The sequence below is a fragment of the Gallinula chloropus genome, assembly GCF_964237585.1.
Source record: "Gallinula chloropus genome assembly, chromosome: 1".
In the NCBI taxonomy this organism is placed as follows: domain Eukaryota; kingdom Metazoa; phylum Chordata; class Aves; order Gruiformes; family Rallidae; genus Gallinula; species Gallinula chloropus.
Genome location: NC_140085.1, coordinates 108,229,085 through 108,244,601, shown reverse-complemented (window position 1 = coordinate 108,244,601; position 15,517 = coordinate 108,229,085). Strand labels below are relative to the sequence as shown.

Below are 15,517 nucleotides of genomic sequence, written 5' to 3'. Positions count from 1 at the left end.
GCATCTAAGCATGAATGAGCTGATCATTTCTACTAGCTACAGGGAAGATGTTTTGCTCTGCCTTAGTACTACCCTTTAAGAGCCCAACGCCAGGCAAAATTAGTCATGACCTTTCAAGCTAGGCATGTCCTGGTTGGCCATGGATTGTGGCTTTCAGAGGAAAGGTCACCATGCTGTGGAAGCCTAAAAAAGAATGAGAAGTCAGGTTCATTTGGAAAGTTGGGAATCCCTCCTTCCCCAGCAGGACAGAATTCCTTTTCCTAAAGATCTACAGTGTTCATATGATCAATTCAAGTGTTTGTTTCTTTCTGATTTACCTTTTTCTCATGAACTGAAATGTTTTGGAGGATAGGTCATATGTGGAAATACAACTGAAAATAGATGGAGAAACAGGTTTTTTTAAAACAAATATCTGTTTCAAAAAATAAAAGAAAATACTTAATTTTTGGTGATATCAGAATATCTTCTTTTGACTTAAATTTTAAAGAAAATTTGGTTTACTATATTTAATTAAAAGCTTTGGGTGCAATGAGAAATGAACATTCTGAAAAAAGTCTGTCTTGATTCAAATCCATTTTCCCCCTGATTATTGTATTGTTTAATCTACCAAACTAATCAGCTAACAGAAAAAGTAGAATCTTCCAAGCTGGATTTCCAGTATCTGTGCCACAGAATTTTTAAGTCTTGGAAGTTGAGATTAATTACTTCTGGACAAACAGCTACAGCATCGAAGGCCTGATCAAAGCCCGCTGAAGCCAACACTACTTTTTCTATTGATTTCAGTGGGTCATGAGTCTCTCATTGTTTTCCCAGAGGTGTTCAAGAGCTGAACCTTCTCTGGGGAAAGAAATAGCTGCTAGAAAAGGTATGAACATGTATGTCATACTTACCAAGAAATCCCGGTCCACTGTAACAAGGGTTCCAGATTTAAATTACTTACATAATGGCTGTTATACATGTGATCCCTTTATTACTCTCTTTGTTTTGAGTTTTCAACCTTCTACTGCCCGACAGCTGAGCTTTGGATACAACCTTTCACAACAATGAATTTGTCTGCCAGAAGACAAGTTGGAAGGATCACCTCTTCCTTTTCTTTTTAGGAAAATGCATAACAAAGTCTAATTTATGATGCTAACCTCATAATATCTTCTCTTTATGTTCACTTGTCTCAGTGAGACACATCAGTAAGGAGTGCTGCGAACGTAAGTGCACACTCACTTTGTACAAGCAGACTTCACATTTGGAGTGTGTTCTCACTTGAAATATGGTATTTCAGCTATTTTCAGAAAATGCTAGATAAAAACCACAGATAAAAAATAGAGGGTAAAAGTAAGTAGGAATTTTTCTGATTTCCTGAAGCAGTGATGTCATATTCCATACTAGTATCCCCACTCTTCAAGAGGGATAATGGCTTGTGAATCTGTTTATTATTGTTACTTTACCAAAATAGTCTTTATCCATAAAGCATATTTCAGTTTAAAGTTTTCCGTATTACATTAGCTTAAAATGTCTCCTGGAAAAAAACCTGCAGAATGAAAGGTATTCCTGAAATTTTCAGAAAGATTAGTTCAGGGAAAAAAAAAAACCAGCCAAAAATCATATGTTGCCACATCTTGGTGTATCATGTTTTGAGAAAGATAAAAGGTCCAAAGAATTTTAAAGCATGGCTCAAAATACAGCCTGTTCCATGGGGTGAAATGTTTCCTATTTGCACAGGAATACAGCAGTGATGCTACACCCATGCACACAAGCCTATTTACCCATCTTCTTTGACAGGTACACGATGTACAGAAGTGTTGCACCAGCATGTGGCTCTAAACACGCTTTTGTTGTTTTCAGCTTGTCTGCTCCAGTGGCTCACCAGCTGAAGGTGCAAGACATGCACTGAAACACCACCAAAGAGCTACTGACCCCCTGGGTTTATCCTTGGAACAAACTGAGGCGAGTCCTGGAGCTTGCCCTCTACTAGCGTGAACCCCAGTATTGCTCCCCAAAGCCCAGGTGCTGTATGATGGTAACCACAGTGGAAGAGGTAAAGTTAAAGTGCTGCCAGTAGTTCAGCCTATCAGATGGTCAGCAAAGGTTTCTTTTTCATAACCAGATGAAGTCACAGTGAGAATGTACTTTTAGAGACCTGGAACCATTTTGGTGCATTGTGGAGAAGCCCAGCAGTGAGTGGTCAGCCCTGAACTATTTGGGCTTTAACAGATAAAAAGTATGCTTATTTGCATATGTGGGGACAGATGTTAGCAGGCTTTCAGTATGTACAGCTTGGCAATGGAAACATGAATTCTGCATTATAAGATCATTTTGGATTAGTATATCTTACCTTTTATGAAGCATCTGGAAACAGCAAGTCCCAAAAGCCACCAGTATCAATAGCAGTAGTGGTATAGTGGGTATTACAACATAAATTAGATTCGGAATTATACCTGCAAGACAAAAAAAGTTCTCATTAATGTCTTTTATGTTGAAATACTCTTAACTATGTGAGTAAAAATCCAGAGCAAAATATCAGAAATACATTAACTTACACAAAAGACCATTCCTTCTATAGGAAGAGCTCCAAAAAGAAGACTCAGCGATACCAAGAATAAAATAATAGTGCTCCAGTGATGTGCAAAACACATCTTAAGGACTTAAATTCTGACATTTCCTGTGGGCATCAATGAGACACTTTCAATTTTTTAATTGAAAATTCAAGTATTTAACAGGCTGTGCTCTTTTTACAGTCCATATGACCTGCCTACTTGGTTGCCCTTCTATGTTGGATTCCCACCTATGCAGGACCACAAAAGGAACAAACCCTGTTCTCCTCTCCCCACTGCCCTTAAGAGACGAAGAGGCTTGCTGCCCTTGACTAGTAAGGAGAGAGCAAAAGGTGCTCCCCTGCAGGTCTCTGGGAAAATGGAGCAGGAAATGGTGCAAGCTAAGACTCTATTATCTACCTAGAAAAGAGAATGGGGTCTACAACTTCCAGAAAGGGTCTGCCTGCTTTTCAGCAACTATACGCCATGCTTTATAACAGTGCACATCTAATGTGCAAATTGTGGAGACTTTCTTACCCACTGTCCTCTCTTGAACATATCTTTAGTAGCAAGAATAAATGTGAATATTCAGGTTTGGTTTCTTTATGAGTTTTAGATACAGAATCTTTGCATGGTTTCTGTAAATAGTATTATTCATTTCAAAATACAGTGCATCAGTATATCCATTCTAACAATACCAGTTAGGAAAACAGTTCAAATCCAGCCAAGCATGGAAAGGGAGCACCAGCTTTCCATAATCCCATGCTGTAATCTTGTCAAATCCTGAGCTGCTCCTCAGAAATGTTTAATTCTTTGAATTAAGACCATGCTACAACCCTTCATGGACCGCAGGACTCCGTTCAGGATGTAAATAGTGACATGAAGGTACAAGCACTACAGAAAATTCCTAAGCAGTGGGTACCCATTTTCTAAATACCAAAAAAATATCTCTGCTAGACATCTCTGCAAAGCATTAGCTCCTCATGGTGTTCCTTAAACCACCAGGTACTTGGGGGAGCAATGGCACAGAGTGCTTGTTCTTCAGATAACTGAAAAGTCCATGCCCAATCTGTCAGGATTCACTTGATTTGAGAGCCCCAGGTATCAGATACAAAAGGTAATATACACATGTATGTTTGCTACACATGTTTGGGAAGAGGTGGGGAGGAGATGGAGTGGGGCAACTGGTTACCGCAGCCTAGAAAGAGATGTTTCACAGCTGGGTCAGCACTGGTGGAATCTTGCATCTTGACAAGAGACTCACCAGGGTCAGAGACAACGGTGCAGATTTCAAGAACTGCTACACTGCAGATTTGGATCCAAGTTTGGGGAGACATGGAAATAATTTGTTTCCACAGTTACAATGAGGACTGTTTAAAAACCTTGAAATGTTATTCAAAAGTATACTCTTTCAGGGCACTTCCTGGGGAAATGGACTGCTTCCACCCACTGACAGTAATGGAAATTGTTACAGATTAATTTAACAGAGTCCACCACTAACATTTTTACCAGAAGATTAAATTCATATGAACCCATTACCTGTTTCAGTAGCAATAATGTGATACTGATCTTCTGGTTTGCTTGTGTCATGAGAATTTCCTGCTGGCACTGTTGGAAAAATACCTGAAAAGGGTATCGGACGTTTTAGGGAAACAGACAGCACAAAATATAGCTGTTATGTTGTTAAATAAAGTAATAGTAATTGCATCTTCATTTATACTGAGAAAATGAACCTTTTCAGGATTGATTAAACGGCTGGATATAAACATGTAAACAGGATTTTGCCACAAAACTGGGATTACATCTGGAACAAGAATTATAAGCAGTGCTATTCTGAACAATAGCCAGACATTTGTAACTATTGCTCTCTAAAGGATTGATTTTTTCATACATTCTAGTTCTAAACGACGCCTGTTAAAGTTGAGCAGTTTTGGAGGTTCTTGCAAATTACCCTTATATTTACATATTTACCATTGCAACTCAATTTAATGTTTCCAAATTTCTTACCGTAATCTGGTTCTGCTCTGTCTCCTAATTCTTTTTCTAAGACATTATCTGTTAAATCAATATCTGAAATCAGTTGTTGAAGAATGAAAAGTGTGTGCAATAAAAGAGATATTTTCATTACTTTGCATGCAGTATCACAGAAATAGATACGTTCTCCAAATAATTGCTTAATTCTTCACCATTTAAACTTCTTACCAAAGACTATTTGCAAACTAGAGTCAAAATCACTTCTAGCTCATACTTTTATGCTCCTTACAAAAGGCTACACTTCTCTAGTTCTAATTCTTCGTGGGTTCTGCTACATTACTGGATAAACCACTGAATCTTAATTTCTTGTGCTGAAGAAAAACCTGTTCCAAGTTTCATTTGTGCTGGCAATCCTCTTACAATAAAAGATGGAAAGTGTTCTTGATTAACACTTAAATCTTATTCACATTTTCAAAACAATGCTTACAGAATGCAGCCTACAAAGCAAAACAAAGCAGCACAGGTTTTTGAGGTTAGATGTCAGCCTCATGTAGTTGGGTTTTGCAACAAGCAGCCCTAGAACACAAGTCATGAGCAGTGGATCCTAATGCATTATTGTAACGCATCAGGAAGTGCAGAACACATTCACAGCTTTGTAGAGGCTTGCAGGTTTACTTATGGCTACTGAGAGTTTACAGAGACCACAGAAATAATTACTTCACACTGAAAGGATAGGCAAAGGAGTGGAATATGCATGATTTTTTTTAAATACCGTTCATTTATCTTAAGATTATACTAATATAACAGTGCTGCAAGCCTGCGGTTCCCAGAGTCTGGATAAAGACAGAGTGCTGGGGGAACTGAAGAAGCAATGAAGCCTACTAGAACTAAGGTAATTATTTCATCTACTCTGGTAAAAGCTGGCTATGTTTGGCCATATATAAAGACAAACATCAAAATATCACAAAGAACTGAGTTGCCAGCTCTAAACAGCAGAAGGAGATGAGTCTTTAATTACACTGCATAACCAAATGTGGTTGTAATTACCAACCTATTATTAAATTTAAGACCACTGAATGATCGATATGATCTAAAGCAAACTTAAACATTGCAACAGTAAAGGCTGCCAGGGGGAATACTATAAAAAAGGATTAGAAAAATGGAAGTGACCACCAGAAGTGTAGTTGCTACTCCAGTAAGACAGCCTGGTACCCACGGCCTTGGCCTTGCTGCTGATACAATCAGGTGCAGCTTCATCACCATCACCTACATCCTCTGCGTTTTTGGCCTCTGACTGGGATTGTGCACTCAGAATCGTTATACTCAAATAGACAGGTAAGTTGTGAAAAACAATGTACTCAGATAACAAAGTGAAAATCAATACGTGCATTGCATTTCAATTATCCTGGCAAAATGTATGTATTTTGTGTTGCAAATGGCTGACATTGAAGCTATTACAGTGATTTGGGGGAGAAAAAAGGTCATTTGTAATGTAATTTTCTTACATACATAGTTGTACTTTCTTCAGGCAATGAAAGACATACCATAGGCCTATTTGTATACATTTATGCATCTACTTTTCTTCCCTGTGTGGTAGAAAAATACATTTCTGGAGAATAGTCTGTTTTGCTAAAGAGCACAATTCCAACAGTTTAAAAAGTAAATAGCTACAATTCAGCAGCACTGTATTTAGCTGCATAACAATGTCAATCCTAATAATAATCTACCTATATATTGTTTGCCTTACTATATGCCTCATTATACACTAGTAATCTATTTCTGTGTGGTAAAAGAAATATAAAATCATTTTCATTGTTATTACTATTGTGTTTTCTGCCAATCCAAAATACTTGGCATTTTTTCAGATGGTGAAAGCAATAGGGGAAAAAAAAGAACAGTTCTTTATCACATCACAACACAACTAGAATGGTAATAGTTCAGTATTACAAAATAAACATTTAACTTAAACTTATTTGGTTTAAAGATACGAAATGTACTTGAAACTGAGGCCTTTTTAACAAAACCTGTATTTTCTGACATAAAAATTTTAACAACCGAAAACATTTTGCTTGTGTTGCATTGTTTCGATATAATTGTGATCAGTTGCAAAAGTAATAAAATTGTATACATCATAGTTCTTTGAATGGCCTGGGTGACCAAGATAACTGATCTCCATAAGGCAGTGTAACTAATAATAGGTAGGTATAGGATAGTAACTAATAGGTTTTGAAGCAGGAACAGATTTGGGCGATGGGGAGAAATTGCGGGTACATCAAGCCTTCCACGTATTTAGTATTTTCTTGCCATATTAATTGCCATGAATATCCCCCAAAACTGGAGGAAGAAAATACCCTGGATCTCTACAGACAGATGGATCTCTACAAAGAGCACAGTTACTGCTAGATCATGAGCACAGAGAAAGCAGGTAGGAAATTGCAGAATTAGGTAGGTCAAATAGCTGCTAAGAGAAGCATGCGCTTTCTGACTTCCACATTAGTTTTTGAAAAGCAGATGTAACATTATTTGACAATATTTGTATGAACCTGCTGAAAAACATGTTTTCATTTACTGTAAGTACTGCCATTGGTACTGTAAGTGCCATCGTTTACCTTTAAGTACCTCCAGAAGTAGAAACTGTTACAGGTTCAACTTGGAAGTTTATTTTTCACATCCTGTTTTTATTTGCACAAAGTTCTAGTTTATAGCTAATGCTTCCTCTGCTGACATATATACAGAACCTATGTCATGTCTGGAAGCATAGCCAAATTGCCAAAGATGTGGCTTTTCCTGTCACCATCTGAACTAGGGGGCATCTGGTTTTCATTTCTGTAAATCTACATGCAGGAATACAGGAATTTCTTCCTGCTGATCTGGACTTCTATTTTCTTTAAACCAAAACTTTTCAAAACAGCCATTGCCCATAAGCTGTTATAAATATGTCAGAGGTCTGCAACTACAAGGACGGTGTCATTGTTTTTATAGTAGGACCAAGAGAGGTCTTAACTGTCCTACTTGACAGAAAGCAAGGGAAGTAGAAAATGGCCACTTAGAATGCTTTGTGGAGAATAAAGTGACTAGTGGATGAGCTAAATCAAAGTAAACCTGGGAATGCATGATAGTAAAGCTCACCTTGAAAATGTTCTTACCGGATAGAGATAATTTACTTAAATTATCACTAGATTTGATATATTATATCCCACATTAATGTCAGCTTAGTCACTCACTCCACCCCAAAGGAACTGCTTGTGGTACTGGTTCTAAGGCTGTGGCCACAAGACATTTGTAGATTCCCTCATGAAAACACGAGGCAACTATTTTTCTAATCAGTATCCCACCTATGAAATACAGCTTTAGTTCCACCTACCTGGGCCATATTTGCAGATAAAATTGTGCTTCATGTTGCATCTATCATCATTCCACTGATAGAGGTATGGCCCTCCCAGACCTGGGTTCGCAGTTGGCTGATGATACATCACAACACAGGCTTCACTTCCACAGGAAGGCTCATCTGTATACCAATTTCTAGCGGTACACAAAAGAAAAGCTTTCAAATTTTGAAGGTAAGGTTTCTCAGGATGGCAAGAAAGTTGTTCACATCAATGCAAGCACACAAACCCCAATGGCCCCATCCTCTTCAGAGATACACTGCATTTGCTACAAGTCTTCTGTGAGGAGAGTTTAGGGCCTGAGCTCCCACATCACTGGATTGTAAAAAAAAAGAACCCAAACTGACCTGTCTCAGCACCTCTGTAGAAATAACATCATACTGCTCCGTTACCTGCTTTCCTTCCTATCTGCCTCTTACCCTTCCCGTTGTCCTGAGTCTTGTGAGCTGCTGCTACTCGGGCCTTTAGCATAACAGAAGACAGGGTAGGGTACTTTAAGCTAAGTAATATGCATTAATGTACTTGCTGGCTGGTTCCTTGATTTGCAGTGGCCAGAGTCTTACAGAATTTGTCTGCCTGCCTTCAGACCACATCCTAAATCCTCTGTTTGGGGCAGCAACGCTTCCAAAAGCCATACAGAGGCAAATTCATGAGATGAGTGCAAAGAAAACTGTAGGCTGAAGCCACACTAGGCCATCCTTTTACAGCTTCAAATTCAAATCCCGGGTTGCCAGCTTCCTTTATCTGGAGAAGTTAGGAAGGGATACTACAAACTTCATGGTACAGCATGTCTTTGAGCTTCCTTACAGAAGATTTGACTTGCCAGGGATTTCACTCGGTGCCTTTCCATGAACCTTTCTCAACAAGCAGTTCTACAGACTTACCTGAACGGTGATGTACTTCCATCAGCCCACTGGTAGAGGTCAGGGCAAGCACTTGAAGTGGCTAGTCCATCGCCACTTCTCCACAACCCAATCCAGAAATCACCATCAGAAATCCCAGAGCCTGATTTAGTAAGGTTTTGCAACATGTTTTCTATTAGCTGCTGCTCAGCTTCGCTCTCCAAGCTCAGTAAGGCGCCACCATCAATCTCACAAGCCTGGCGTGCCTCCTGAAAGCCCACACGTCTAGACAAGTCCTGGAAATAGGCTAACTTGTAACAAGAGCGCTTGAAGTCGCCATAGCACACCTTCTGACCTGAAAAATATAAACATGAGAATGTTTAGAGTACACTAATGAATGCAACAACTGAAAAAAACATTATAGCACAGCAGGCATACAATAATGGAGGAGAACAGGCAGTTTGTTTTTTTATGCCCCTGTCTTTAAGAACTCAGGGCGATACAATGACACCATGGAAAACCTTAGCTTAAATTTATATAACAAATATCATGTAGCTCATGGGAATCTGCGACTTTCTTCCCAAGGCTGGTGAAGCTCTCCAAGACACTGAAGATTCCCACTAACTTCTACAAAAATATCCTTTAATGACTGTACCATCAGGCCCCTCTGTTGAAGCCAGGATCCTTTGGAGGGTATTTTCTTAACACTTTCATACCAATGGACTGACTTCAGTTATATTTGTAATCAAAGCTATCTGATCAGGAAAAAAAAAATATGCAGAATTCTCAATTTCATTGGCAAGCAGCAGCTAGCAGAAGCTAGATTCCTCTACCCAACCTGCAGGAGAGGCATGTATTCACAAAGTGCTCACAGCTACTCTGCTATGATGTGTCGAATATAAGGCCAATGACTTATTTCAGTACAAAATGGAGTAATAAGAAAAGTAACAAAATATACAGACACAAACCTAACATGAAAGCATACTGGAGAAAAAGGGAAGAAAAAACCCACCTCATCAGACACACTAATTGGTGGGCTATTAAAAACTGCAGACCAACAGAACTTTGCACACCTCGGGATCCAGGATGCTGGGGGGTGCTGGTAGGAATATGCAATCTGATCAGGGACCGTTAGGGAATGGGGAGGAATGCCAGGGGAATGGACAGAAAGGGGTATATAAGGGGCCTCATACATTAAAAATGACAGGCAGTGGGCAAGGGGAGAGGTGTCTGGGCATGCCCCATCCCTAGAGACCTGATGCTGCCAACTGATGAGGATAGGACATGGCTGTCTGCATCTACGTGGGTCCTGCAGGTGGGTGCTGTGGAAGGCAGCACCTTGTCTGTGGCAGCATGTGCCATGGCCGCACCAGCGCCCTGTCTGTGCGGCACTGGAGGGGCTGCTCAGCTCTTCTGCTGGCTGAGCCAGCCATGGGGACAGCAGCATCCATATCCCCTGGCTCAGAGACAGGGAGGCCCTGGGTACCTGTGTGGCCACCGACAGCCAGGCAGGAAGGCGTCCTGGGACTGGAGTTGCTGGAGGAGGTGGCCACACTCCTAGGATCCCTTAACACAACCAATGAACTCCAGATATTAGCAGATACCACAGTACTGTCCAGATACCATAAAGCAGCCCTGTGATGCTTTCAGAAAATACTAGGTCTGCTGCACTCACACCACTTTTTCCTTGCCCTTCAGATTTATGTCTGTGGAAACAATCAAAAGCCAAATGACAAAATAATGTTTATTCCTTCCAGTTCTTTGACTGAGAAAGACACATGGCCTTTTCCTAAGAAGGAAAAACAATTATCATCATCTACAACTGGTGAGATTGTCTAGAGTTTATTCAACACATACATCATGTGGAATGAGCAAACTCACTTATCAGCTGCAACTGAACTCCAGAATGCTTATTCAGGGACAGGAGAATGGTTCTAAATATAAGGAAACAAGCTGGCCATCTCTTGAAAAAAAAAAAAATCAAGTTTTTTTTCAGGATGGAAATTTATCATTGGAAAAGTTGAAGAGTTTTATTTTGCTAACCAAGTAAGAATTACTGAAGGATATCAAAGTAGTAAGAACTAGCAGGCGTTACCTAGATTGTTTAGAAACCAATAAATTCTATCATTTTACTGGAAAATTTGTCAATGATAGCATTTTATTGTACCATGTTAGTTTTGCATTTGAAAATCTTTTATTTACTCCCAATTGTTTATCAGCAGTCAATCTGCCAAACTGATACAGAAACAAACAACAATCTAATGTAAGCACAACCTTGTGCCACTGGTATCAGTGGAAAAAGCCAGGCTATTTGGATGTTGTCTGATAATGTGCCAATGATGTTGTGTACGTCCCAACTCTTTTCCTTCCATTTCCCTTGCTATCAATGAATGTAGTAAGAGCAGCAGCACTTGGGCAGTGGTTCTGTAGAATCAGTGGGCAGACCCTCTGTTAGAGATGCATATAAAAATAATGTTTTCTTCATAAGGCTTCTTGAAAGGAGAAGAAAAAGACACCCCCATCAAAGTTACAAAGCAGTAATTCCAAATACTTGGAAGAGGGAAGTACAAGAATGAAAGCTGCATGTGAAATCACAGCTCATTCCCTTCAACTATAATGATGTGGTGCCAGTTTTGTTAACATGAACATCACCTTTTTGTTTTCCCCAGGAGCTCTTCTCATTGACAGGGGTAGAGCACACTGTGAAGGAGGACCTGATCAACATTTCCATCTTCACCGCTGGGTGAGTGACAATGGCTTACTGCCAGAGTACACATCTGCACATCACAGTGCAAACATCCAAAGGCCAGCATTGGATTACATAGACAGTGATCATCTATGAGGAAAAGGGACCACAGCTCTCCATGTAACTAAATACTGGATTCAAAGCATTAATCCACGATGTATACACAGATTCATGGAGAGTCCTTCATACATCATCTTGTTCTTTATTTTCCAGAGAATTTGCAGAAACTGATTTTTTCAGGATTCCTTTCATTCTGAGCACATACTGTTCCTTGACACCAAGTAGTGATTTATGAGCAAATGCAAGAATGAAAATAGCCCTGTCGTGATTTCAGTCGTGCAGGAACACTCAATCCACGAAGATGAGTGGGCTGGCCACTACCAATCTCAGCTCCAGTGCTGCACCTCTCTTTCATGGGAAACTAACTAGCCTTCCATCCCTACCACACACACATCCGACCCCTGCCCCATGTGTTTCCCAAGTGGCTGAAGTGCCCACCATCCCTCTCTCACTTTTCACACACAGTCTCTCCTCTTCCATGACTCTCCCAAAACCTGAATCAAATGATCCTCCAAAGGGACAATGGGGCCTTGCTGGCTAAGCTTCTTCAGGGCAATTATCAACCAGTCAGCTACTGCACGGAGACTCACGTTGCCAAAGAGCACATGCTGTTTCTGAGCTGCTATAGGGTATAAATTGTGCTGTACATCCACCCAATATAGAGGTTACACCAGTGCTGAGGCTCCAACACCTGCACCAAGCTGAGGAAACCAGGTGGGACTGCACAGAGGAGGAAGAGCTCCTGGCGCACAGCAGCACTAGAGATGCTCATAGGTGCCACTGCAGCGCTTAATACGTGCCCAGCTTGCCACCATTGTGCACCTGGAGCAGGAAGCCCTCCTGGAGCCATCCAGGGCACAGATATGAAGGCCCAAACTTTACCCAAAGCTGGTCTGAATAATTTTTGAGGATACAATCATTATTACAGATGTTTGTGTGGGATTAAATAACTCTAAAATCAAGTATTATGAAGCAAAAGAATTGAACACGTGAAGATTTGCATACAGTCCAACTCCTAAATTGCTTCTACTTCATTTATTGCTCTCTACACCTGAGGCAGAACAACTAACTTCCTCCTTACAGGCTGATCTTTCCTGTAAGAATATACCTCTAGAAAACAACAGAGAAAACAGCAAGCAACCAAGAAGTATTTGGCATTAAGACCCATCCTGTATGTGATGCAGTGTAGTAAGCTTTCTGGAACAAGCTGTGAATTTTTTTTGTTCTAGTTAATTTAGTCCCTGTGTTAGGCAATGACCTACTCTGAATCTTTTCTTTTTTCTTTTGAAAGGGACTTTTATCTGCGGTAAGGGAGCTAGTTCAATGTGTTAATGGAAATCTGCAGTTGTGCCTTAATAGCTGGCAAATCAGTTGACATTTTAGTGCTCTTCTCTGAGCATGCTGAGATGTCATGTTTTCAAGCCTCGTTTTTTACAGCTTTTTTTCACTACTAATTTCTGAGAAACAAAACAGAAATAATTTACCAGTGGAAAATGACAGAATAGACCCCATTGTAGAGAAAACAAGTATGGAAACGTTAACTATTGGCTATTTTACCTCCTAACATCTTTGCAGCAGACAAAGACTCCATTATTAACTCTAAAGAAACATTTGCTATAAATTGAATTCCAATTTTTCTGTCACAATTGACTAGAAACTAGATTTTCAAGCAAGTCTATTGGAATGAATCAGGCTAAGATAGTACACAATGTGAATAAATATAGGCCCTTACAACCTTATGAAAAACCTGCCCTGTGCTGTTTGAGAGATGAAAGCAAAGGAAAGCATTGCTCCATCACAATCCATCCAGAAAGGGAAAAAAAACATGTTATTGCATTTAGTCCTCCCTTCAGCATGAGACCAAAGATCTAGCTAATTAATTTAATAAGATCTAAGAATTCATTCTTACCGTTTTCCCTTACAAACGCTCAGACGAGTTAATGTCTCAAGCAACACTATCAGACAACCCTGCAGACACAAAGGTGGAGAGCTTATATCCTTCCTCTCATGGCTTGTATCAGCTCCTCCACCCACCTTCCCCCACCCAAGCAGAATAGCCCTGACCCTGGTCAGAAGCAGCCACAGAAACACATGCTTGGCATGGTGTCATGAACCCACACCTTACCTTTTCATCAACAATTGCTTTCTCACCTGCTGCAGGAAAGCACTGTGTTGAAGCAACAAGTCACTGACATTAAAAAAAACCCCACAGTTCTCTTTTTTCCCCCAATTACAAAACTGCATGTTTAGGTCTCCCCAGTTCCCACGATGGAAATGTTGCCAGGTCTGTTCTCTCTCCTGCACACAGCAGCCACCCAGCACAGCTCTGGCCCCGTTCCCTCAGCCTGAGCAGCTCAGCCTGCCCACTGCAGGGAAGCTGAACTGGCTGGAAATCCTGTGCCCTCACTTCGTCTTGCCATCCCATCAGGATCAGCACTAGTTCTAAGTGGCAGCTAGATACCATTCCCATCCATAGGGAGCGGTTTTCATCCTCCTGTGTCACACAGCAGCTCCATAGAAGAGGGATTTTTACACCAACATTAAAAGAAAGACGGCTTTTAGTTGAAATAATTGATACTTAGTTAAAATGCTTCCGCGGATATTTCTGCAGGGGAAAAAAATAATAATCTTGAAGAAAAAGAGAAACATGAATTCTCAGCTGGTATTTCAAACAATTATGTCTCCATTCTGTTTTAATAATGATGCTTCATTAAACAGAAATAATAGGTTCCTTTATCATCTGTCATGACAGAAGTTATAGCAAAATGTCATTTAGAAGCAAAATTATTGATGCAGTACTGAGCTCAGAGACTTATCTCCAGGCTCAGTCTTGCCTACACCATGGGCCATGAGGAGCACAGAGGTTATCTTGAGTAACAAACATGACTCAGCTGGAAGCTTTGAAGATTTGAAGTCAGGTACAAGATAAGCTCTCTGATGGTAAATCTCACCCTTCTTCCTCTTGAACCTCATAAACTGATCTACAGTCCAGCATCCACCTGAATTAGTGGGGAACAGCCACTGCACGTGCAGGGCATATGTGAGGAGAGGACAAAGGAAAGCATAAAGCCTGCTGTAGAAAATTGCAGCATGCTTTCATACCGTGACTTTTTTCTTCCTGAGATAATGGATTCAGCAGGAAGCACAGAGGAGCATTTGGTACAAAAGGAATGTGAAATACTTTAAGCTAACCAGAGTCCCACAGGTCAGCATGAGGCTCGCGGAGGCCTCAGGAAATAAAGTAACAACATAAAGACACAAGGACTGAAGTGAAAGTGATCATGAAGTAACAGCAAGGCAGAAATCTATGTAAATAAACCAAAATATTCCAGTGGCTCAGTATTTCTCTGCTTGCATTAGGAAGACTAGTCACGGTCTTGAGCTTGTGTGAGCACTCTGACCACCTTAGGGGCTATGTAACCAGCATGCAGGACTCTGTTCAGGAGAACTCTGTACTACCCAGTCAGATTTTGATTGGGTTCAGCTGCTGGATGTGTTTTGATATCTTATGTTACCACTCTAGATGCTTTACTGCATCATATTTATGTCCATCTACTAAATTTATTTTGAGTGTTTTGATGATTCATGTTACTTTTTTTAAAAACCCAAGGCAATTGTCCTAGGATTTCAGAACAACATTCTAACTTCATTTAGATTAAAAGTAAATTGCCATCTCCTCTCTCAGACTTTGCAATACTGACAACACATTGTTCTCTAGTTGAGTCAGATGTTGCTCAGCTCACACTCCTGAGCAACTTAAGGAGTTCTGGGCACTCACGAATCTGCCATTCAAATAGAAATTGCTATACAGATCACGGGCCAGCCAGTATCTGTACCAACATCTTCACACCTAACTCTTCCATACTTCAATACGTACTTTTTCCTCCTAATAACCAAGTTAGAGACATTCATGATTGATTTATGCTTTTTCTGGATTAGGGGTTATGCCTGATTGTCATAATACAGCTTCTCTAAACTGAT

At 40.3% G+C, this 15,517-nt stretch overlaps 1 protein-coding gene across 2 annotated transcripts in view; it reads right to left on the bottom strand.

The window, feature by feature from the left end:
- Positions 1-15,517, bottom strand: part of CHODL (chondrolectin) — a gene marked incomplete at its 5' end in the record, with an annotated part of 29,126 nt that overhangs the window by 1,970 nt on the left and 11,639 nt on the right. Inside the window, 5 exons of one of the 2 annotated variants that reach the window (XM_084279365.1) lie at positions 2,330-2,432; positions 4,068-4,151; positions 4,536-4,598; positions 7,867-8,024; positions 8,773-9,085. In XM_084279365.1, the coding sequence (XP_084135491.1) occupies positions 2,330-2,432; positions 4,068-4,151; positions 4,536-4,598; positions 7,867-8,024; positions 8,773-9,085 (721 nt within the window). The remainder of the gene's footprint in view (positions 1-2,329; positions 2,433-4,067; positions 4,152-4,535; positions 4,599-7,866; positions 8,025-8,772; positions 9,086-15,517) is intronic. The other variant, XM_084279366.1, reaches the window with a different exon arrangement.